The following is a 26,715-nucleotide window of genomic DNA, read 5'->3' on the forward strand; positions in this document are numbered from 1 at the left end:
CACACACACACACACACACACACACACACACACACACACACACACACACACACACACACACACACACACACAGACACACACACACACACACACACACACACACACACAGACACACACACACACACACACACACACACACACACTTGTTTTTGTTTCCTGGCACCCCAGCTGCTCCGACCCTACCCTCCCCTCGTTCTCTTACTCTCTTGCTCTCCTCGGCCCATTCCACTTCTCTCCTCTCCTCCCTGCGGTTGTGTGTGTGTGTTTTTGCGTGAGCAATGTGCTGTTCGGTGGGTTTCGCCAGGTCTCTGGGTCTGGCCCTGCTGCCTCTGGCCCTCTGCTGTATCCTGGCCAACCTGCTGCTGCTGTTTCCTATGGGAGAAACCACCTACATTCAGGAGAACCGCCTGGCCAGCTACATCTGGTACTTTGGTGGACTAGGAGGAGGTGGAGCGCTGGTGAGTGAAACATTTATGTTCTAATTACAAGATGATTTTTCAGAGATTTATACTGTAAGTTTTGGTAAAATATTCTGATCCTGGTTGTTTTCAGCTTTGGTCAGATTAGATTTCTGGATGTCAACTTTAGTTTCCTGGTGCACGTACAACAAACATTAGATGCTGGTCAAAGACAGCCACAATCTAAGGCCCTGTTATTTTACTTGGATCAAACAAAGAGTAGCGGGGTTAGCCTCTCTTCAAAAGCTCATCTTTATTACCATGGAATACATTTCCTTTAAATGTATGCAGTCCAAAGTTACTTTTAAAGTTTGCCATCTTTTAAACATATATATATATACAGTATATATCTTTTTGTGAGACAAGAGTTTAGACAAATCCCTAATAAATCCTTCCAAACTTGAAAGAAATAGCTATTTCCATGTAATGCACATCCTTCTATACATTTACTTTCACTCAAATAAGATTGTATTGCAGTTGCAACAGAGTGAGCTTGGTGAACAGAAACTAAAAAACTTTACTCAAATTTGAAATCAGCATTTGTGGCAGGTTTTGGTCATTTATTCCTACAAAGTATGAGTTGAAATTCATGAAAAATAAGAATAAGCTGCTACTGAAAGCTGTAAAACCTCAGAGGGTCATGTGCCTGTTTACTCCGACTACAACTGTATTTATTCCATCATGCCGTACAGTATTTAATTTGTCTTATTCTAAAAAACATTTGACTTGGTTTAAAACAAAACCCATCATTCACCATAACGAATGAAGTTGAAACGGTTGCTATTGAGGCAATCTGAGCATCTTCCCAAACTACTCATGTGATGGGGTCCTTTTGCCGGGCAGAGGAGGCTCAGTGCGGTTTAACTGAGGTCACGCAACACCTCACATAAGATGCAGGGGTAATTAAGTGAAACTAAAAGTAACGAGATAACCTTTTCATCAATAAAGTCTTTGAAACCGTGTTTTAACAGCTGTTTTTTCACAAAGAATGAAATTCTTTCACAACATTTGAACCATGTGACACTAAAACGTTCCACTGAGAAACGTCCTAATCAAGCTGCGTTAACTGAAAACATGTATGACTTCCCTTATTCAGTGGTAGGTAGAGATAGACACTGGTACATGTAGATACAGTGAGTGCTATTATGTAGACTGAGGCCTTTTTCCCCTCAATTTTGGGTTAATTCAGACTCATTCGTGCTTAAAACATCTTGTCCATGGAGATTGATTGACTCATTTGTTTAGTTGCACTCATCTGTACACAGAGTCGGTGTTTGACTCATAAAAACATGATTTATAGACCAAAATACTATTAAAATTCAATTGTTTTCCCCTTAACACCATTCAGTCTGAGTGTGTTTGCAGTGGCTACATTGAACAATGCAGTGTTGTATGAATTCACAGTTAATCCGTCTGCTGCATGCTGCTGATCTGATGGGTTTATGCTCCGACTGAGTAGAAAGGAGCCGTTCTCTTAGTTTGGTTTTAAAGGAGGAATAGAGGAGAGATTGTATTTTTCCAAAACAACATTAATCTCGTTGGCCAGCAGAGCACTTGTGTTGGGTACACAAAGCTTCACTCTGTAAGATATTTAGTTTTTTTGGTAGTTTGTTAATAAAAAAAATAAATAAATGCAGCGAGCATCTTAGAATCTACCTGTAATAATTCAATTCAATTTTATTTACAGTGCCAAATCATAACAAAAGTTATCTCAGGACACTTTACAGAGTAGGTAAAGACCACACTCTATGACTTATTTATGATTTACAGAGACCCAACAATTCCCCCGTAGAGTACAGTGGCAACGAAAACCTTCACTATAACAGACAGGAACGTCAGATAGACCCAGCTCTGTGGAGGACGGACATCTGTCTGCACCGGTTGGGGAGGAAGAAAAGGAGAGGGAAAGAGAGGAAAGACGGACAGATGGACAAAGAGAGACAAGGACAGACACAAAGACAGAGACAGACACACTTCCAGTAACTATATTAATATCTATAGTAATGTGAATATGACTTATTAATACAGCAGAATAGAAGAACAAAGCACAGCTAAGGTGATAGATTATAATAGCAGCAGGAAGCGTCACGCAGGACCACGGCAGCAGGCACCACCACCATCAGCAGAGACCTGCAGTATGTATGTAGATGTCATATTCTACAGACATAAAGAAAATGGTGAACAGGAAAGTTAATTATATACACGAACAAGTTGACGTACTCGTGCATCAGAGGGACTATTTAAGCGTTTATTTCTGCAGAAGTGTCCGGTTGCAAATTTGGAAGGTGTCATTTTCAAGGAGTATAACATAAGGATGTAAGCTGTAGGCGGGTGATTTCAACATATCCTATCCAGGGTAAGACACATACTTAACCCAGTGGAAATAAATGCATGACCATAAAACCCTTTGAATGGTCTCCTCAGTAAGTCATATTAAAAGGATATTGTTACGTGTCCGCTTGCACTATAACGGTACTGTAGGTGTAAAAGTGTCAGACCCAGGCAGGAGAGAGGACTCAGATACGCAGGATTGCGGATCTACACTGAACTTATTATCTTGACGACTGGGACGTGGCACAGGGAAAAAAGCCACAAACAAAAAAATCCCTCCGCACAGGAGGAAGGAAACCAAAGCCGTCAGAAAAAGCCAAAGTACAAAATAAAAGCGCTCCACGCAGGAGGAAAAAACAAAAGGTAAAGTTAACAAATAAATCTCAAAATAAGAACACTCCGTACGGGAGGAATGAGCAAATACAAAGTGAACAAAATAATTAATGAAACAAAGATGCTCCAGAATGGAGGAAAAAACTATTTAACCGTTTATTTCTGCTGGAGTTTGGTGCTCAACTGTCAAAAAGGTTGTGAACATTCGGTGCTGCAGTATCTTCTTGTTAGAAAACTTGATTTCTAGAGGGAATCACAGGAACGGGAGACCAAGCATTAAAAAAAACAAACGGAGGAGGATGCAGAACAATGAACTGTTAAAGCCCAAGTTATGAGAGAGACGTCTCTGAACCTTAAAATGTTTCTTCCCCATGCTGGAAATGAAACTTCCTGCAGACGTTTCACAATAAAAGCGAGGGGATTGAACTGCGAGAGGCTTTATTTTATTTCATGTGAACTGTGGAGGAAGTTTGTATTCACATCACACAGCAGCAGTTCCCGTCTAAAACATGCTGAATCATTTAAATCAGGGGAATTTTAGAAATAAAGTCCCTTCAGTAAGATTCCACATGAGGTGAATAAAGGCCACTGCTCTGTGTTTGGGTTCGCCTCTAAATTATTGATGCAAGAGTGAACCTTTCATCGAGCACATGCAGCTACATGTGTGCAGTTCTGCCGTTTTTCATACACTTTATGTGCGTTTATGTCTTTAATCCCCTTGTCTTGCTGTCTTTATTTTTTCTCTTCCCGTCTTTGTGGAAATGACAGAACACTTAAGAGTCAAAGAGCAAACTCAACCCCTCTGAGAGAAGTCTATCTTTAGCTCCCTCCCTTCCTCTCCCTCGCTCTTCCTCCCTCCTTTTTCCTTCTTTCCCTCTCTTCCTTTCGCGCTGTGCACTTCCTTCTGTATTGTCAGCCTCCGCCTCTACTACTAAAGGATAGTGCTTCAGGGGGACATCCAGGATGTGTATGTAACGATGCCTATGATCTTTGGGACCTTGGGAACTCCCCCCCCCCCCGGATGATTTGAAGTCCTTGACCGCTTGGAGAGAGACAACAGCACAGGAAAGAGGAGGAGAGGAAAAAGGGGGAGGGATGGATAGTTAAACAGCAGAACCCTGAAGCAAACAGACACAGGACTGACATTGTAAATCTCTTTCTCCTGCTGTTTTCTTGCAGTGAGGCCGTCCACACAACTACAAGTGGCTGATGCTCTTGTCTGACTTTTTATATGATCACAACTCTGAGATTTATAGTCATTATATTTGGTCTGTTCAGTCTAAATAGGATGAATCCTCATGACTTTAATGGTCCCCAGACCTTTAATGAAGCACCAACATAAGGTCAAAAGGTTCTCTTATGCACCACCAACATTTCCATCTTTATATGTTAAAGCTATCATAGCGTGCTTACGGTTTAAATGTTCAAAATGACTTGTTGTTTACTGTACAGTGCACCGTATTTACCCTCCGCCATGTTGGCTTGGGCCAGCATTCATTCAAAGCACAGCCAGGACAAAGCACAGCGGAGTACGACAGAGTGGGCCTCGAGCTTATTCAACAGTCCATCACTTTCACTTCTGCTCAAGTTCTTCTTGCATTCTTGTTTTTGGTGGCATCTCTCCAGTTGGGCATGTGCCAGAGTGTTTGCCTGGGTGGCTGTGGCTCAGAGGAAGAGCGGGGGTCGTCCTCCAATCAGAAGATCGGCAGTTCGATCCCTTGCTCCTATGGTCTGCGTGTCTAAGTGGAAGTTGAGGAAAGACAATAAACCCCAAAATTGGTCCCTGGTTTTAATGCTTAGATAAGACAGGTAGCCTCTCCCGTCAGTGTTTTAATTGACTAGAAAGGTGATTTATAAATACAAATCCATTTACAATTTATGTGCACCACACCTGCCCTTTTAGTGTTAATAAACAATTATAATCAAGTGGTAATCATCGTTCAGCCCACCTGGGCAAGAGCAGATTTGGATGATTAAATCGTCTGGAGTTGACTTTACCAACTTTACTTATTCTTTCTCTGAACTGAAAATTAATATAAAATGGGGGAATGTTGCTGCATGAGGCCCAATGTGTATCATCTCCTGTAAAAGACTAAAAACGGGAGCGACCGGTGGCTGAGAAGTTGGAGCGGAGGCTGGGGGTCCTCGGGGCAGCGGCTGTGGGTTCGGTCCGACCTGTAGGCCTTTGAAACCCCCCTCCCCCCATGCCCCATTTTCCTGTCTGTCTTGTATAATAAAAGGCTTGAACAATATCTAAAAAAATCTAAAAAGGAGACAAAATGAAATCAAATAAATCCTGCTGTTTTGACATGTAACTGTGTCTCCAGATGCTGGTTCCAGCTGTGGTCTTCATCACTCTGGGGAAATGTAGCTGCTGCTGGAATGAGAGCTTGATGGTAAGTGACTCAAAGGCTATAGGAGGTACACCATACCAATCTTAGTCTCTACCAAAAACTCCAGGCAGTGATGCTAAGCTAATGCTACGGCAGAGAAGATCCATAGCCTACGGTGTTTACGCTGAATTACTCCAATGCTGTCTGACATGTTTCATCGGGCAATAAACAAGAAGAACCAAGAAAATCCTCATTTCCCAAATAGTTTCTCTTTAAATATAGAACCAAGACATATTATATGTTTCTGTCTGCTACAAACAAACCCTTATTTATTAACATTTTTTTTTACTTTTAACCCCTGTAACTCTTCATAATGTGTCCATTTGACTGCTATTTTGCTGTTTCTTTTTCACCATTAACTCAATAATACTGTGCAGTTGTCATTAAGCCAGCCAACACTGAGTCCTTATGAGGTGGAATGCTAATGCTAATCCAGCTATGATAATACAACAAGAGTCCCATTGTTAGGTCACACTCTACAAAGTAAGCTTGGCTCACGCCATTCAAGCCACATGCACAGCTGCAGTGTGTGTGTGTGTGTGTGTGTGTGTGTGTGTGTGTGTGTGTGTGTGTGTGTGTGTGTGTGTGTGTGTGTGTGTGTGTGTGTGTGTGTGTGTGTGTGTGTGTGTGTGTGTGTGTGTGTGTGTGTGTGTGTGTGTGTGTGTGTGTGTGTGTGTGTGTGTGTGTGTGTGTGTGTGTGTGTGTGTGTGTGTGTGTGTGTTTCACAGCTGCCTCTGTATCTGATCTATGAAACGGATAAATGAAGGAGTCACACACACATTTACAAAGGCATCCAAACACATGCACATTCCTCTTTTAAAAAAATGACTGTGCGCTTGTGTTGCTCTCCAGATGTGCGGGTCAGTGTTGGCAGCTGTGGTCGGCCTGGTGGGGTCTGGCTACTGTTTCGTCATGTCAGGATTTGCCCTGGTGCAGGGTCCCCAGTGCTTCACCTCTTTTGGATGGTCGTACCCCTTTGCAGACCAGAAGGGCAGGTAGGGAGATGCAGTACTGTGTTTTGTGTGTGTTTGTGTGGTGATGGATGACGGTTATTCACTCAGTTTTTTCTTTAATAAGGATTTAGTCTATAAAGAGACAGAAAATATTGAAAGATCACCATCACAATTTTCCTTTATTTGTCCAAACAACAGTGCAAAACCAAAAGTGATTACATTTTATTTTGTAAAAAAAGAGAAAATTAGGAAATCCTCATATTTGAGAAGCTGGCATTTGACATTGTTGCCAAAATGTTTAAATGACAAATGATGAATCAGTTATCAGAGTTGTTGCTTAGTCAATCATGTCAGTTCTATTTCTTAAGTACTGTAAGTAACACAATCATTGGAGAACTCACTCTACTTAAGTGTTGCAGCCTGCTGTGTTTCCTCTGAAGCATCACTTGTATTTCTGTAGATGAACCTTTGGATACACTTTCTTCTTTTTTTTTATTTCTCCTGTAAACAGATGTTGCAAATTAGAGTTTTGCTGCAAACACTTAACACAGTGCATCTCTAATGCTACTGTGATGTCCATAAAAATAAAATAAACTATATCAGGGCACCTTGTCAGGTATTATTTCCTAATTTAAGTCAACAGTGTGCACTGAAACAGCTCTTCTCCTTAGTATTTCATAATTTTTAAGGTGTAACCAAAAATATTGGCAGAAATGCAGCTGTTGTCTGATATCCCTCTCTCTCTGTTCCAGGTATCTCTTACAACCAGAGACATGGTCACGGTGTCTTCAGCCGGTTCACATCGTGGAGTGGAACATCACTCTGCTGTGCGTGTTACTGGGCCTGGCCGTGCTGGAGTTCATCATCTGTCTCTTACAGCTTGGAAACGGTTTAGTCAACGCCATCTGCCGACCCTGTTGCTACAAGCAGGAGTATAGTCTTAATGCTTAGATCAACACACACGTGTATGTAGACTCACTGTTAAGACACAAGTGTATGTGCACACATAGACAGATCACACACTCCATATGTATGCACACATACAGGACATGCATGGAAGTCTGCGCGCACACAGCCTCATTGCCCAGCACCGCGCGTGTGTGTGTGAATACAACTCAACTTTTCTTAGACACACCTACACAGTACACACGATTATCATGGACAGTGCCAGTCAGTGTTATCATTCAACGAGTTCTCATCAACAGGTTCATATGATATCTTACGAAAAGTAATGCACATCGATTCGTATGATATCTTACACCTCGCAACGGCAACCGGAAGTGGACTGTGACAGTTACGTTTAGGCAACAAAAGGTGACCGTTCATATCAAAATGACTTGGTTAGGATTAGAAACAAATGTCTTCTGGGACCCAAACTTCGTGCCCCCGGGTGAAGGGTGAAAGTCAAGAGTTTTGGGACCCATCCACCACCCCAACTGTCCTCCCTACATGGATATGGATAGATTTTTTTTTTTGCCTTTTTATGGCTTTTATTTAGTGAGCTGGAGGTCGACATGAAATAGGAGAGAGGGGGGGCGACATGCAGCAAAGGGTCCAAGGTCAGAGTCAAACCTGGGCAACTGCGGCGAGGACTTTTAGCCTCTGAATATGGGGCATCATTTCTAGTGTAATAAATACACACAAATTACAGTGCATTACATTTCATTTTGATATGTACGAACAGTGAAGGAGGACAGCCCGAATCACTCTATTTCAAAATTTGCCCTGTTAAAGTGGCAAAAATCACTATGCAGTTATTGATGATTATGAGTTTCTCCAGTGCAGCAAGTCTCAACATTTCAAAGGCGACAAGTTATTAGTCCATAATAAAGGATACAATTGATTTTGTACCTAGTGGAAGGAGACTGAGCAGAGCAACGTGTACACATAATAATATCAAAGATGCTCTACTTTGTCTTTAAAGACAAAGTAGAGCATCTTTGATATTAATAATAATAATTATAAAAATAATATTAGGGATGCAGAAAAGTAGGTTTCACTGAATAAAGTAACAGTGTGTGAAACAGAAGCCTTTTTGTGCCCTATTGTTTTTTAAATGAAGAGTAAAAGGACCGTCTTGTTACACTTGAGTGACAACTCTTCACTTACTTCATGATGACGATATTCTTAATGTCGAGGCCGCCCTCTTTCTTTATTATCGTGACTGACTGTACACTTTGTATGCCTTCATAAACCCAACAACTATACTACTGCTTTTATTGCATAAACAGATGACACTACAGTTCGGATCAATGTCGTTATACTAGTATACTTAAAATTTGCAGCCATGTATTGTTTGATAATGTTGGAAATGGCGTAAGTTCTTGTGTCATTGTTGACGGTGTCTTTACAAGAATATGTTTCCATTATTTAGTTGTTTATCGGCATCTTGGCTGACATGATTATCTCGATGCACCAGGAAGTGTCTTCTCTGTCTGTCCAGTTTGATTCTTGTGGTTCCAACATTTATACATTGTTACATTAGGGAATACAAGCAGATTTGTGTGTGTGTGTGTGTGTGTGTGTGTGTGTGTGTGTTTGTACATTGTTTTCACTTTCAGAGCATTTCGTTGTAAATTGTTTTCTTTCCTGTACCTCTTTCGGATGATTGATCAGTGTTAACAGACATTTTATATATATATTTTAGTGACATATTTTTATAATGTATGTGTGTTTGTGCTGCTTTGAATAAAAAACGACTATTTCCATTTGAAGTATCCAGCGAGTCATTAAGTTCAAGCCGACAGACACAGGTGCAATGCTAGCGGATATGTGATGGGACAACATGTATGTGTGTTTATGTGTGTTGTAATCCATTCCTGGACTAAAGTTTCAGTCCAGGAATTTCCAGAGTTGCTGGTTATTGATCTAAATTAGGACTCAAACCTGAATCAATACCGCAGTTTAGCTAATAACGCTACAAGTCCCTATAAAGGGAGGTCCTTCTCTGTCCATGGCAAATCTTTTCTACGATTGCCTTATAAACCTTAAAACAGTTATAAACTGGTCTTGAAAAAAAACATTAATTGGCCTGAATTGACTTCAGAGGTGGGTAGAAGTCATTCAAATCAGTGTTAAAGTAATTAAATTGATTTCTTTGCCTAAATTTGTTTGTCTAGAATCAGCCGAACCAAGGTAAGTAGTCTTTTTAAAACATTTTTTAAGTTGGATGCCAGTAAAAGTGAGAGTGTTGTCATTATAGGCTAATCATGACCACACCAAATTATGGCTGCGTTTCCACAAAAGAAAGAAAAACCGACCTGGTTTTCTATATTACACTAAAAAGGAGAATCTGTAAACCCGATCTCTTGATGTCTGGACTATCATTTTGCAAACATTTTCCTTTCTTGTGCAAGTCTAACCTTTTGATCAAACATGCTGTATGTGATAGGTTAGCTGTCTGTTGGTCAGTGACCCCTCTGCTCTGCTTTTGGCTTTTCCCAGCAGTCAGCTGAGGTTGCATAAAGACACACAGAGGGTCTAAAGTCTCTCAGACAGACTGACTCACAGCTGTCAGTTGTCTCATCATTCTCATCCTCTGGATCACTGAACTGAAATAAAGACGTCTCTTCTTCCTTGGCAGTGTCACAGTGCACTTGTAGTTGGTGAAGTGAATCCTCAAAATGCATCGGCTGGAGTTAAGGGGATTGTTGCTGCTGTGTTGTGCAGCAGCGTGTGTTTCTGGGATGAGGAGAGAGTATTTTCTCAAGATTGAGGAGGTGTCTTGGAACTACGCCCCGAGTGGGATGAACATCATACAGAACCGCACTCTGCAGGAGGATGAGTAAGTGCCTGCACTGTATACTGTCTTGATAATGTCGGCCCTAACCCTCCTGGAGTTCATCAAAAATGCAGCAGCAAGACTCCTTCTTGGTTACATGAAAAGAGACCGTATCTCTCCTGTAATGACCTTCCTTTAAATGTTAATGGTTTTACATTTTAAGATTTGTTTATATGGCTTGGCAACATTTTCAAATCCACCTTAACTTCATGATCTCAATTAAAATCCATGAATGTTTGAGCATTTTTTATTTTTTGTCCCAAACTGCTCAACAGTTTAACTCTCAATTTTTAAGTCTTCACCATCTCAAATGTATTTACACCTGTCTTTTCAGTCCATACTAATAGGAACTGCAATCATCGCTGTTGTGTGAAAACCATATATCTCCAAAATTTCAACTTTAAAAGAAATGAAAATTGCCTTACTAATACCTGTTAAAATGATTATTCAAGCAGTTCAGTGAGTTTTGTCAAAATGCACTGGCTCCTTTAAGTGAATGATGAGTCTGCTCACATCTAAGAGGTGTTTTTTTTGGCTGTCAGAATAAAATGACGGTTTTATAACATTTCATACAAATTAAATAGAAATGTATGTGTTTGAGAGTTGTTGTTATTCATCAATATGATGCATTTAAAAAAGAACATTTTATTTAACCAAATATAAATCTATTTTTTTAAATTGGTGTTCAAATCTGCTCCAAATCTTCTCCTATCTTTATCCCAGTGATTATTTTACAGATAGACCTGGCAACCCCTGCCCCATAGTAAAAAAAAAAGGTCCAATCCTGCAAAGAGCCTTAATTCTCACCACTACTTTAGAATGAGGACATTTTTCTCAACGTATGAGGAAAACTTATTCCTTCAGTTCATCTGAGAAAAATTGAGTATGACCAAATTTAGAGATCAATTCCTTTAAACAACGATTTTCTATATTTTATCGAATGTGATTTCTGTGCAAAAAGTCCTTTTACATGTGCTACGTTTTCCTGTTTTACCAATTACTCATGTTTCATTTTAATTTTGGTTGTATTCAATTACACAAAGGCATTTGAAAAAACAGAACAAATATTAGTGAGACACGTACACAAACACAAACACCAGCAACACACAACACAATGGGAAGTTTTTGACAAATACAAAATCCTATTCATCATTAATCACATACATAACTGGTGAAACAACATCAAATACGTTTGTCGAGTCCATTAGCAGTGTGTTCGTACAAAAAGGTCTCTTGGGACTCAATGTCACCCTGTCATCGCTTACACCTGACACCTGACAATAGAACAGAAACATTGTAAATTGTTTTTCCACCAATCAAAACGTCTGCTGTGTAAAGGCCTAATGAGCAAGTAACTAAACATATTTTAAGTGTCTACTTTATGATGCCAATGACAGATTTTTGAAATATTTGAACTGTAATCTATAATCCACCTTCTCCTTTTCTTTAGGGAAGCCTCCGTGTTCTTAAAAAGAGGCCCCCAGCGTATCGGCTCCACCTACAAGAAGGCTGTGTATAAGCAGTACAGCGACGCCACCTACAGGACAGAGGTGATGAAGGCGGACTGGCTGGGCTTCATGGGACCCCTGTTGATGGCCGAGGAGGGAGACACTTTGATCGTCCACCTGAAGAACACGGCAACCAGACCTTACAGCATCCACCCACACGGACTGAACTACAGCAAGGGCAATGAGGGTGAGGACGCGGTGTGTTGGCCGACTCAACAGACTGACAGATGTGTGACTGTGCGCCTGTATCTGTCTCTTCAGGAGCCCTATACCCAGACACTACAGGTCCAGAGCTGAAGCGTGATGACTCGGTGGCTTCTGGTTCTACAGTGACATATGAGTGGACCCTCCCCGAGAGCCACAGCCCAACTTCAGATGACGGCAACTGCTTGACCAGATTCTACCACTCCCACGTCAGCCCACCAAGAGACATCAACTCAGGACTGATAGGACCCCTCATCGTCTGTAAGAGAGGTACTGAAATACGTATTTCACAGATAAACAATAGGAAAACACATGATATAACATAAAAAATACATGTCTTGGTGCTGCTGAACCTGTACAAGCTTGTATGAAAACCACACCCCAAAAAAACATTTCAATATTAGAAAACAACAAAAAGATTAAATAAAATAAATCAAATATTAAAAACAAATACAAAACAACCTTATCGTATCCAGTGGTGGAACTTCATTTACTTAAAGCGAAATTCTGGCATAAAATCATCACAGGGTCTTTTTAGGCAAATACACAAATACACATTTTTTCAGTGTAACAACTATTAACGGAGAAATCCTGGATAGTTTTATGTGAAGGGACTCTTCTTATGCTACAGCAGAGGTTTGGTGTCATTTTGAGCAGTATTAGTGGCTAAAAAAGCTGTTTTAACGTTTTCACCGTGCTTCCCCGAGCTAATCAGTGTTAGCCGCATTCGGCTGTTAGCGACTGTTAGCGACTGCCTGGGATTTCTCCCTTAGTAGTTGTTACACAAAAAAATTGTCTCGATTGCTTATTTGATACGTGTATCTGCCAAAAAAGACCCTGAGATGATTTCACACTGGAATTTCACTTAAAGTACTATTTTGACTTAATTGAATATCACTACGTACCCTGATGTGAAAAATGAATGGTTAAAATAAGTAAGTTAAATTACAAACGTACAGTATTATCTCATGTAAAATAGCTACAATGTAGAACTTTATTTGAAGTATAATTTAAACAAAAGACAGAGATCCCTGTGTGCAAAATTACACTCAGGACCCTTGTTGTTGTGTGAGCTAGGTGGAATTGAGAACTTGGGAAGTTCGGGGTCCCCTGCTAAAGCTGTTGCCCCCACGACTTAACCCCGGATAAGCGGTTGAAGATGAGATGAGATGAGATCCTCAAATGTCCTCTCCTTTCCTCTGTAGGAACTCTGGACTTACATGGAGACCGGTCAGGAGACTATCTGTACGCTCTGCTGTTCATGGTGTCAGATGAGAACTTCAGCTGGTACCTGGACGACAACATCAGGACGTACATTACGAATCCTGCCAAAGGCCTGAAGGAGGACGAAGATTTCATTGAGAGCAACAAAATGCACAGTGAGGGGGAGCATCCTCGTACACCTAATACACACACACACGCACGCGCATACACGCACACACACAAACACACACACACACACACACACACACCTTTAACTCTGACTGTGGATTGCAGGTATAAACGGATTTGTGTACGGTAACCTGCCTGGACTTAGCATGTGCCAAGGCAACAAGATCCACTGGCACATGATTGGCTTAGGCAATGAGGTAAATATTGTATTATTATTATTGCTACTAACCGGAATATTTGACAGTACAGAGATACATTTTAAACATATTAGAATAATATGGTTCCTATTTCTTCCAAACATTGTTGAAACCTAACTTTTCCCCTCTGTGTTGTACAAGAGTCTAAGTTAAGGATCGTAACTAATCAACATGAATGTTGCATTATTGTCTGCTATGTCTTTTAGAAGAGACGTAGTGTATTTTGAAAGTGTTGTCAGCCTTGAGTGGGCCAAGACACTGACATCAGCCACCGTATGCTCACTTAATCACCTGTAAACATACCGTAGGTCTCACAGTTGCCGTTGGTCAAATTAAGCGCTTTTTTTTTTGTTATTTTGTCGCTGAAATTCTGTCGCAGTCTTTCACTAATGATCTTTAATGATTTGTCAAAAAGAGACTTAGCCTCTACAATCACATCTAGCTTCTGTTGATCGTTGGCTTAAAAAAAAAATACATTTATGAACATGTGTTATTTTGTCCAGAAACAAAATTGTATTTTAGTTTGTTTTACTTCCGTTCTAGGGGTCTGCATTAAGTCTGGGTGTTAGCTGGTCTGAACCCAGTTAATATGTTATTTATCTCCAACAGGTGGACATGCATTCAGTTCATTTCCATGGCCAGATCCTGACCACTCAGAAGCACCACACAGACACAGTGAGTCTTTTCCCCGCCTCCAGTACTACAGCTGAAATGGTAGCAGACAACCCTGGACACTGGCTCTTGACATGCACCGTCAATGACCATTTGATGGGTGAGTTCACTGTCTCCATTCCTAATTTGATTGTTGTTTTGTCACACAACTGGTCGTTAGTGTAATTTGGCTAGTGTAAGTAGGTTAATATATTTAGTTTAGTATGTGAGTTTTGGTTTTGTGGTTTTGTCCAGCTGGAATGCAAGCAATATTTGAGATCAAGAAGTGTTTCCCCAACGTCCATAAGCCCCGGCCACACGGTGAGCTCAGGCCTTACTTCATTGCTGCTGAAGAGGAAGTCTGGGACTACGCTCCTACGGCGCCTACTGATGGGTTGGTTACTACACACACATACACACATACTTTCATTTAAATTATATTTGGGGAAATGATATAGACTTACATTTATATCAGTGACCCAAAGATCAACTTCATTTAATCATTTGTACTATATTTGTGTGTGTGTGTGTGTGTGTGTAGTGAAGCAGATATGTTTGTAACCAGAAGTCAAAACCGTATTGGAAGCCGCTACAAGAAGGTTCGCTACGTGGAATACACAGACATCACCTTCACCACAAAGATGCTACGCAGCCCAGAGGAGCAACACCTTGGAATTCTGGGTAATCAAATTCTTTTTTAAGACTCAGAGATGTTCTGCAGGCAGAAATAACGTCATATTAGTACAGCCAGTAGAGTCGATTGTCTTAATGGGGTAATGGACCTGGTTCGTTTCGTTCATCAGATAAGAAAAATTCCTTTTATTTATCCCGCAAGGGGAAATTCAATTTCTTCACTCTTTTATTATTCAGGTTACACACACACACACACACACACACACACACACACACAGGCCCGAAATACACACACATGCACAAACAGGAGATATATACATGCAGTTAATGGAGAGATGTCAGCGTGAGGGGGCTGCCGCGGTCAGGGATCAGCACCCCCGGTTCGGTGCCTTGCTCAACAGCACCTCAGCATTGCCCAGGAGATGAACCGGCACCTCTCCAGCCACCAGTCCATGCTCCATTCATGGTTCGCACAGGGACTCGAACCGGCGAGGACTTAACATTACAAATCCAATGCTACTTCAGTATCTCAGACAGCCTAACTACAGTATATATTGATAAATCCATGGTGCTATCGATATTTCAGTCATGGTCTGGGCCATAGACTTTTACCCACTGAGTGCAGCCAAACACTCCTGTTACCAAAAGAAAAATGCTATTTATCAATGCTATGTCTATGTAAATAATAAGCTAGTAGAGTATTTTGTCCTGCTGCCCTTTCAAGTTAAAACTAGCCACACATCTCTATTAGAACTGTAACTAACAATTATTTACATAATCATTTAATCTGCAGATTACTTTTGGAGACCTTGCACCATCATCCTATTTCTCTCTGCCTTTAACTTCTTGTGTCTTTTTGTCTCCAGGTCCCGTGCTACGAGCTGAAGAGAAGGACACTATTAAAGTGGTGTTTAAGAACAAAGCCAGCCGGCCTTACAGTATACAACCACATGGCGTTCAGTACAGTATAGAAGAGGATGGGACGCTCTATCACAATGAACTGGAAGGTTGATACAAACATATACACATATTGTGTTATTAGTTTATACATGAAACACTGTGTCAACCTTTTGTTATGTCTCGATCATCCTCCCCTACTCTTCTTCTCCTCAGAGTCTCATACAGCAAAGAAACTGCGGGAGATAAAGAGGGAACCAAGTGAGTAAAAAATGAATTATCACAGTACCAATCTAAGTTATCATGCGTCGACATTATCAACCTAATTATAATAATTCTCTTTCTTTTTATAAATCTTTGAAATCAGGAGTGGTGACCCCTCCCCCAGCTGCTCTGGTCAGACCTGGGACGATGCACTCATATGAGTGGATGGTGCCAGTGGGTGCTGGTCCAGTACAAGGGGAGGCGGACTGTCTGACTTATCTGTACTACTCTGGAGTGGACCCTGTTAAAGACACACACTCCGGACTGGCTGGACCGCTTCTCATCTGTCGACCTGGATCACTGAAAAAGGGAGCACAGGTAAGAAAAGAGCACCAGAAACTAAACTTGTGTTTCAGCAGGTCCCATCCCATAGAATCTGGTATTTACAGTTCTTATTTGCAGCGTATTTGAAGTATATGTGGTGCTAAATCTGATGCATAAGAAGGAGGACAGCTTTAATGGAGGTCTGCTGGGAAGGGACACAAAACGCACATAAAATTCTATATAATAATATATTAAATTGCTATGGAATAAAATAAATGAAGTAAAATATTTAAAATAAGAAACAACAAAAACAATGGAACAGTATGTTTCACAGTTAATGATGATACAGAATAAGTTTCCAGAAAGATAATATAGGTACATATGACGTATGCAATGAGTGGCAGATGGATGGATTACATTTATAAGTTATAAAGAACGTCCATAAGTTATGAATGCGAAAGTCACTCGGTCAGGATGACCTGAGGGAAGAAACTTCTCCTCATCCTCTCTGTTTTGGCCTTGAGGCAGCAGCAGCGCCTCCCTGACTGCTGCAGAGAGAAGAGTCTGTTGTTGGGGAGATGGAGCTCTTATATGGTGTAAAGGTACAGTAGGGCTGAGAGGTCACATCTGATGGTGTGTTCTGCTGACTGCACCACCTGCGTGTCAGGTCGCTGTCTACAGTGCAGGCGTAGAAAGACTTCAGCACATTGTTTGGCTGCCTGATGTCCCTGATGCATCTGAGTACTTGAAACTGAAATGACTGAAATGTACTGATTAACCCACAACTTTACACCTTTTGCTGTTAGATACAGACAGACTGTTGGTGTCTTCACTGTATACACCCATAACTGTATCATCCACCCACCCTCCCCCTCCTCATGTAGAAAAACTACAACAAAGAGTTCCACCTCTTGGCCACAATGTTTGATGAGAACCTGAGCTGGTATCTGGATGACAACATTAAGTCTCTAACTGCTCCCGCTACTGCTAACAAGAATGATGAGGGCTTCATGGAAAGCAACAAGATGCACGGTGTGTAGGAGACACACACATTTACACACTGATCACTGACAGCTCAGATCACTCACTAAAGAATTCATCATTCTCAGGAAAAATAGTTGGATTTCTGCTTCTCTTATTTTTACTTATAAGATTTTTTCTTCAATAAGTGTATCCTTTTTTTTTTAGATAATCATTGTATGTTTTTATTTTCTCTTTAGCCATCAATGGCTTTGTGTATAGAAACCTCCCAGGCCTGACCATGTGTAAGGGAGATAAAGTATCGTGGCACGTGTCAGGACTGGGTTCAGAGACGGACATCATCAGCCTTTACTTCCAGGGAAACCGCTTCATCTACCGCCAGAACAGACGCGACACCATCAGCGTCTTCCCTCACATCTCACGCACTGTTACTATGGAGCCAGACAGCATGGGTATGCATCTCTCTCTCTCTCTCTCTCTCTGTCACATACACATATGATTCTAGACTACTTTTATAGTTTACTTGTGAGAACCTTAAGTGACATTGTTACAAAACAGAAAGGATTTTTTGATCACACAGATAATTGAAGAGTGTAACATTTATGTGTGAATGTGACCCAAACATATCAAGCTCCAGATGTCTGGGGGTAATATTAAACCTTACACATGAGTTGTTCTGTATATAGTATACTGTATCTGCACATCTGATGTGTGTGTGTGTGTTTCAGGTCAGTTTGAAGTGGTGTCAGCCACAGTGAATCATTATCGGGCTGGGATGAGAGCCAACTACACAGTTCAGAAATGCAGCCTGTTGCAGCGTCAGGGTGAGATTATGCTCCACTCAAAAACCTTCTACATCGCTGCCATGGAAATGGACTGGGACTACTCTCCGAACCGCACCTGGGAGGCTGAGATGTTCCGCGGTCAAGAAAGGTACAGTACCACCTGCACATGTACAGCATGAAAATAATAATTTACAAAGAATCGCTTCAGAACTTAAGTGGAAAATCGTCGTCAAAATTGGATTTCAAAGGTTGATGACAGTGGAAACCATGCACTCCCTATATTAACATTAATGTAGTTGATTTTGATATATGTTGTATAAAACTTGAAGGATAAAATACAAAAATAAGAGACAAGAGAAAGATACTAAACCCTACAATGACTTGATAAACGATTGATTGCTTGATGTGTATTAGGCCTCCATTTCTGCCCCAAAATGATTAAATGCACTAGTTGGACACACACACACACACACACACACAGACACACACACACACACACACACACACACACACACACACACACACACACACACACACACACACACACACACACACACACACACACACACACACACACACACACACACACACACACACACACACACACACACACACACACACACACACACACACACACACACACACACACCAGACACTCCTCACAAAAATAAATAAAACTCTCTCCAGACCAATTAAGCAAACAAATGTATAATGACCAATATTTTCGTTTTATAATAGTTTGTAAAATGGAACCTCCCAGATCATCTGGCGCTTTAGGAGTAATTTGCATAGGTATGAGGAGGTGTTGCACACACTGTAGTTTATTTTGACTCTATTCCAAATGCACCGGCCTGTAGCTTTAATTACTCATTAGAAAACAAAACGTGGAATAATCTGCAGCTAAAAATAGTCCCCAACAAGTTCCCTACTCTGTAGAATACCACCTGTCTTATCCTTAAATGCTAGCTTTGTAGTTGTTTTTTTTAAGTTTTCCATTATGATACATATTAAATCTTATTTCATTTTTAATTGTATGTGTTTTTTTTGTTGTCTTTTCAATGTTTTAGATTTAAAAAAAAAACAAACAAACACAGATTGATTGCCTTCTCTCTCTCTCCGTCTGCAGCCCTGCTCGTGCCTTCCTGGACCAGCAGGGTGGATTTATAGGCTCCCGTTACAAGAAGGTGGTCTACCGCCAGTACACCAATAACAAGTTCACCAAACAGGTGGACAGAGCAGCCGATATGGCTCACCTCGGCATTATGGGTAGGCTTTCAGGGCAGCAGAAATGCACAAACTGTGACTGTAAAACAAAAGCCACAGATACTACGGATGAAACATTATGGATTTATGTTTTAGCCTGATTGGCCTTGTATTTAGAACACTTTCCCTTCTTCCAGGTCCAATGATTCATGCTGACGTGGGAGACAAAGTGACAGTGGTTTTTAAAAACATGGCGTCCAGGCCTTATTCTATCCACGCCCATGGAGTCAAGACAGATACCCCGGCTGTTCATCTCACCCAACCAGGTGGAGACAGGCAGATTATCAGCTGACACTGAGGCAGACAATCAAGAAATAATAGGGGGAAAATGCTCCTAAATGCTTCATATTTATTGTGGATTTATTAAATTATTAGTGTAATAAAATTCAAGCATTTATAGCTTTAATTTTCTAACAATATAATAAATATATAAAAATAATATGAATATAATAACAACTGCTTATGCCTATGAATGAGTTGGCCTTAATAATATCTATTCCAGGTCTATAAGATTGTGCATAATTTATATAGCATGGGACTAAATACCTTTAAAAATGTTTCTCCCAGGTGAGACTCACTCCTACTACTGGTATGTTACAAAGAATACAGGACCAACCGCAGAGCAGGAGCAGTGCTCTGTGTCAGCATACTACTCCACTGCTGATGTTACCAAGGTACGCTTAGTCCTTAACCACCGTATACACACAGATCAGCTTTTTTCCAAATAGGGACACAGCCTCTGTCCCCAGTAAACGGGTCCTTAATCTGTGTCCCCGAAAGTATACTAAGTCAGAAACACACACACACGCACGCACGCACACACGCACACACACACACACACACACACACACACACACACACACACACACACACACACACACACACACACACACACACACACACACACACACACACACACACACACACACACACACACACACACACACACACACACACACACACACACACACACACACACACACACACACACACACACACGTTGTCTCCCTGCCTAACAGGACTTGTACAGTGGTCTGATTGGTCCGTTGGTGATCTGTCGCCGTAGCTGGGCCAGGTGAGTGTTCTTTTATATACATATATACAGAAGTAACCAAACTAGTACTTATTAATTTCATGCAGTGTATATGCTTGTGTGATTTCAACACAAATGATAGAGTTACAATGTACATCTTTATTGTTGCTTTCAGGAGTCTTAATATGAAGAAGGAAGTAGAGGAGTTTGCACTGCTTTTCCTGGTTTTTGATGAGAATGAAAGCTGGTGAGTTTGAATCAAACCTCAAAACTAACCATCAACGTTTTACACCTTTCGTAGTTAGTATATGGAAATACAAAAACAGAATTAGTCTCTTTACCGACTAAACTAGTTAGTTTATAAATGATTAATTTCCTGAGGTGTTTAGACAAAACTAAAATGAGCTAAAATATAAACAAATATACAATACTATTTTATATAAATAACTATAACTATTTTGATCGTTTCAAAGACTTGACGTGAAGATTGTTCTGCACTTTAAGTACATTTTCCTGATTATGCAAACATAATTTTACTTCAGTAACACTTTCAATGCAGAGCTTTTACTTGTAACTGTGTATTTCTACAGTGTGAATTTAGTACTTTTACCAAAGTAAAGAAGCAGAATTCTTCTTTCACCACTGGTCTTAAATCCCATTTTGACATTATGTTGCCCTTTAGCCTTCATTTATCTGGTTTACTACACATACATGAAACTCACATACTGTATGTACATCACTGTCTGTGGTGTTTATATAGTTCTGTTACAATGCCAGGGTGATTGACTGCTGTATATATATTACTGTTTATTATTCCAGGTATCTGGATGAAAATATCCGGACCCACATCAGGACCCCTCGCACAAACCTGAAGGAAGATGAAACCTTTATAGAGAGCAACAAGATGCACGGTGAAAGAAAAATACACACAGATGAGATTATATTTCTGTTGCTTTGTCTAGAAATCTAACAAACGTCCTTATTTTTTTTCTAATACATGTGTCTTTGTGTGTTTCACTTTGTGTACAGCCATTAATGGTTATATGTATGGAAATCTGGATGGTTTGAACATGGAGGTGGGTGATAAGGTGTACTGGTACCTGATGGGGATGGGCAATGATATTGACATACACACCGCACACTGGCATGGGCACAGCGTGGAATATAAGGTAATATAAAAGACACAAACATAAGACACACCTACACAAATACACATCTTACACACAAATATGAACTCTTCTTTGTCTACAGCTGGGTGGAGGTCCTCATCGCACTGATGTGTATGAGCTGTTTCCAGCCACCTTCCAGGTAAAACCTAAATCCAAATCCAGACTTCACTTCAGCAGATTTTATTTGTCTTTGTCTCTTTTGCAACATTAAAGTTGCTGCACTCATCGGTGTAAGTTCAGTGTAAGCACAGAAAAAGATATTATTCATCATCTGTTCGTTCAAGTTGTTTGTTAAATGCTAAAAGGAAACTTGTGAATCACATGGTATTCCTGTCTTCTTCCTGTTCAGACAGTGAAAATGCGTCCCCAGTATCCTGGTACCTGGCTGCTCCACTGTCACGTCACTGACCACATTAAAAGTGGCATGGAGGCGATGTATACGGTTACTGAAAAAGGTAAGGACACAAATTGGGCAGGGAGACAAATTCAGACTGAGAGAAATATGCATGCAGGATTATAAGGAATAACATGTTTCGTTTCTGTTCAACAGCAAAGAAGAAGGGAATTTTTGGCTGAACAGTTGAAAAAATGGACCCAGGAACTTAGAAAACAGCAGAGAGAAGCTAATTTCAGTCTCTAATTCACTAAATGCTGTTTGTAAATTTGTCTACAGTTAGAGACAATTACAGCTCAGAATAAAACATCCCAACCAAAGTCATTTTATATTAAAATGTGCATTTTTATGAAAGAATTGTCTAACTGCTGTGATTTTTTCCATATGACATTGAAGAATGTAAGAAAAAAAACTAAGTATATAGTAAATTAACTTTTTTATGTGACTGTATGAGTGGCCTGTAATGAAAGCAGTCAGGCAGCAGGGGGCAGTATAACCTTGCAGTGCATTGCACCGTGGGCAGAAAACAAAAATCATTTGTCAAGCTGGTGAACATTGTCGTTTGCAGCAATGTGATTATGAACCATTCTGTGGAAGAGCTGACTGATTACATCAGGAAGGGATGTACCGATCGAGTTATTTGGCACTGAAATAACACATTTATGACCGGGATCACCGTAAGAGCTACTTCAGCCATGTCTAATTCAACGCAACCTGCACCAATGAATGAATGCTACCAGAGGTTTCTGTGAAATCAGGCACATCATGTGTAGTTTCATTTGCAACTCAAAAACCTGATGAACTAGTTCCTGAGTCAGCTTTATTGGACTCTACAGATCTCATGCTTGGGGTAGGGTTAAAAAGAGATAACTGAGTAATTAAATAACTTTAGTCATGGTTGGATTTCACAGGCACGTACAAGAGAACGCTCATGAAAATCACCTGAAAACCGGGGTATTAAGAAACGTACTTCGACGCGAGCAATGGTTCACTCTGGGCCGCCAGTTGGTGGCAGTAGGATCACTTTAATAGACTCAGGACTTTGGCGGCAGCAGCAGCATTTCTGTGATATCTGAGGCTCGATCACTGCAGTCACAGACCAGTGTGAAGCAGCTCAGATGTCACTGCGGTGTGATGGTCTGACCTAAACAATAATGTCAGTGCACGGTATCGATGTTGGGGAAACAATATCCACAAAGAATTTTGGAAAATGAGTTTTGTTTTAAAAGCAGAGCTCAAGCTGTGACAGAGAAAGTTGAGGACTCTCATGCTGCCACAGAGCAGACACTTCCTCTTCTCAGCCAGCTGATGTCACTGCGACCAAGGCGGGTTTCCACAATCACCTCAGATGCAATGACTTCAGCCATGTCTAATTCAACGCAACCTGCACCAATGAATGAATGCTACCAGAGATTTCTGTGAAATCAGGCACATCATGTGTAGTTTCATTTGCAACTCAAAAACCTGATGAACTAGTTCCTGAGTCAGCTTTATTGGACTCTACAGATCTCATGCTTGGGGTAGGGTTAAAAAGAGATAACTGAGTAATTAAATAACTTTAGTCATGGTTGGATTTCACAGGCACGTACAAGAGAACGCTCATGAAAATCACCAGAAAACCTGAAAACCGGGGTATTAAGAAACGTACTTCGACGCGAGCAATGGTTCACTCTGGGCCGCCAGTTGGTGGCAGTAGGATCACTTTAATAGACTCAGGACTTTGGCAGCAGCAGCAGCATTTCTGTGATGTCTGAGGCTCGATCACTGCAGTCACAGACCAGTGTGAAGCAGCTCAGATGTCACTGCGGTGTGATGGTCTGACCTAAACAATAATGTCAGTGCACGGTATCGATGTTGGGGAAACAATATCCATAAAGAATTTTGGAAAATGAGTTTTGTTTTAAAAGCAGAGCTCAAGCTGTGACAGAGAAAGTTGAGGACTCTCATGCTGCCACAGAGCAGACACTTCCTCTTCTCAGCCAGCTGATGTCACTGCGACCAAGGCGGGTTTCCACAATCACCTCAGATGCAATGACATCTGGGGCTCCAAGGTGATGCAACTTTGAGCCTTTGAGCCTGTCATTGTCCCATAGAGGGACCTTTAGGGGGATTGGTTCCACTAGGAGCCATAAGTCCACAAGTGATGAGAAATACATCACACCTCATACCAGTCTGGAGGCTGCCAAGTATCTCATAAGCCCTGAGAGCTGAATCTGTGAACACTGGAGCCTATTGTCACAATGAAAGTGCTCAACAATGCAGTTTAGTATTCTGGAAATAATTCCATAAATAGAAGATGCAATGAGTCACTTTAGATGGTCCCAGATTCAGATAAAAGCCATACATTTTAAAAGTAAATATGCCGTTTGACAGGCTTGTGGGGAGCCACTTTATTCAGATTTTGCCCTTTTTTATTGTTCAAAGGGATCTGAGATTGTGAGGATTAGCTATCATCACCAAACACACACACAAAGTGAACTGAGTGCAGATCAGCGTCTAAGCTGCCACCTGCAGTCCTCCATTAACTGGGAAGGAAATGGAATTTAAAAGATGTGAAATGTGGCCGATAATGCCAGCTCTAATCTAAACCTGTGCTGAATCTCAATGACAGCTCTGTCACGTTCAACTAATGAAACTTTGCCTGACACTCACGCTCGACTATGGAGCCAACATATTGTGTTTCTGTTCTTCATTGCTGTTAACACCAGCTGAACGAGACACAGCTGTCTGGTTGATGGAGCCAATTTAAAGCTGCAGGTCAGACCACTGATGTTCAAATACATCAGAAAACAAAACTTTTACATGGATGTAAATGGAAAGTTTGTTTTGATTCTTTGATCCCCTTAGGGTTACAAGTTTGGCTTGAGTGTGTCACCAGAGGGAAGGCCATGTTGTTACCCAAATAAATGGGTTCATCATCCGTACGGTGGCCATAAAATAACTCAGCCGGTTGCATTATTGCTATTTGCTCAACTTTCAACCTTAACTTCATATCAGGATGTGAGCTAACAGTTTTGGGACACTCTTTGTACCGGCAATGAGACAAAAGCCCATATATTTTATTAATGATGAATAGTTTTTTGGTAGTATTTAGCAGCTCAGCTATAGTCTAATTACGCTACGAACATTCACAAAACATACAGATCGTACAGACAAAACAGATACAAGAACCAAAACCAGCTTTAAATACCTTTGGGTCAAAACCAACTTCATATGAGATGGGTGTGAAACTACAGATAATTAAAACAGTCAAGTTACATAAAGTTGTGTAACTTTACAATATTCATTCCACTTTTCGCTTAACTTATATTGAAGTAAGAGATAGTATTGCTATGGCTGACAGGAAAAATAAAATACAAAACACAAAGAAAGAAGCAAGGCATCCTCCATCCCTCTAATCCCACTTGGTCCAGTCCAGATTGCCAACACCTGGTAGAGCATGGGGCGTTCATGTGCAAGTGTTCATGACAGGAGGAAAAACCAAGACATCACAGAGACTTTATTTTTTAGCCCCAGAGGTGGCTGCTTGGAGGCCTCCCAGTATACCCAAAATATATCCATCTGATCCATTCATCAGTGATTGATTGACGAAATATAGTTTCTGCTTCGGTCGTCACACATGACCCTTGAGTTTGTTGTTTCACGCATATTAGAGCCCCTAACTCCTGCTTGTCCACTTTGTCCGTTTGTTGGAAGTGCCGCTTCAGGCAGCCAATTAATAAAACAGACTATCTATTCTGGCGAATGGGAAATATATGAGCACTTCCTGCTCAAACCGATGCATGCAACTTGAGTGACTACCTTCAATTTAGGCTGAATTGGTACAAATTGTAACTATGAGAATTACCTTTATTGTGTATTTAAAGTAATGCAATTAGCTTCCATGAGGGCTCACTGTGAGCAGGCTATGGCAAATATGTGTGAGTCATCTGTGCATCTATTTTTATGTGTGTAATTAGGCCTAGATTTCATGGATGTGTCTCTATGGTCTTTCGTAGTGGGATGCTTTCTTCAGACTGTCCCATATTGGGTCCTGAAAAAGCCCTGTTAGTGTGCTGCTGAACCAAATGCTTGTTCTGGCTCTGCCTGGACAGACGGCCTATTAGGACTGATCGCCTGCGACATCAGCATGTTGGTAGCAGATGGCTGGTGGCGCCTGCAGTGGTATCTCTCTCCCACACCAGGCTCTCTGGGCAGATTCGACATAAGCTTAATTAATGATTTGATAACTGCAGAGGCGTTAAAAGGAGCATGGAGACAGGCGTGAATTCCAAATGTAAGACCTAAACTGGCTGGTAATACGATGTGAAGGGATTTCTTACCACATGCTCTCCCTTTCTCTCTGTCTTTCACACTTACTCTGATCGGCCCAGTGTGAGCTCCACAGCATGCTGCGTACAAGAAATAAGATCGCAGATTGCAGATCGAAGAACTAAACAAAGCAGAGTTTTTTTCTGAAGGCTGTGCGCCTTGTGAGCTTTTACACTCCAGGGAGCAGCCTGTTGTTCTGAAATCTAGATGTAGTTAGCCATATGAAGTCAATTTGGTTGATTTCAGCAGCTTGGAGTTTTTGTTAGTTAAGAGACATTTTTGCATATGTGTTTGTCCTCTTTCCTTATCTCACTGGCTTTAAGTGGGCATGGCTCAGTAGGAAAAAGGTGTTGTCATGTATTTCTGCGCAGCAAACAGAGTTTTGTGACATTTAAATCAAAATGTGATGACAGTTATGGGTTGTTTTTTTAGGCTATCCATCAAACCTCACACATGCAGTTGAAAATAAAGTAGATCAACCTTGATATATGCAGAGTTTTTGAGTGTTAAAAAGGGCTTT

The 26,715-nt window shown here is 40.9% G+C and overlaps 2 protein-coding genes across 2 annotated transcripts; both read left to right on the forward strand.

Moving 5' to 3' along the window:
- Positions 1-258: 258 nt before the first annotated feature.
- On the forward strand, positions 259-9,156 carry tm4sf18 (transmembrane 4 L six family member 18). The gene is made up of 4 exons (XM_083911632.1): positions 259-458; positions 5,450-5,518; positions 6,368-6,510; positions 7,221-9,156. Exons 1-4 carry the CDS (start codon positions 279-281, stop codon positions 7,417-7,419), a joined length of 591 nt encoding a protein of 196 aa, XP_083767758.1. The 5' UTR covers positions 259-278; the 3' UTR covers positions 7,420-9,156.
- A 935-nt stretch (positions 9,157-10,091) lies between these two features.
- Positions 10,092-22,066, forward strand: cp (ceruloplasmin; the record flags this gene model as incomplete). The annotated part of the gene is made up of 24 exons (XM_083911137.1): positions 10,092-10,252; positions 11,700-11,944; positions 12,019-12,231; positions 13,167-13,340; positions 13,459-13,550; positions 14,160-14,322; positions 14,457-14,595; positions 14,743-14,882; positions 15,701-15,841; positions 15,948-15,992; positions 16,099-16,313; positions 17,144-17,291; positions 17,480-17,692; positions 17,969-18,173; positions 19,152-19,291; positions 19,426-19,554; positions 19,856-19,962; positions 20,308-20,363; positions 20,497-20,568; positions 21,141-21,232; positions 21,351-21,490; positions 21,573-21,629; positions 21,840-21,945; positions 22,041-22,066. The coding sequence occupies 24 exons, from the start codon at positions 10,092-10,094 to the stop codon at positions 22,064-22,066; spliced, it is 3,219 nt and encodes a 1,072-aa protein (XP_083767263.1).
- Positions 22,067-26,715: the final 4,649 nt, after the last annotated feature.

The sequence above is a fragment of the Echiichthys vipera genome, assembly GCF_963691815.1.
Source record: "Echiichthys vipera genome assembly, chromosome: 3".
NCBI lineage: Eukaryota > Metazoa > Chordata > Actinopteri > Perciformes > Trachinidae > Echiichthys > Echiichthys vipera.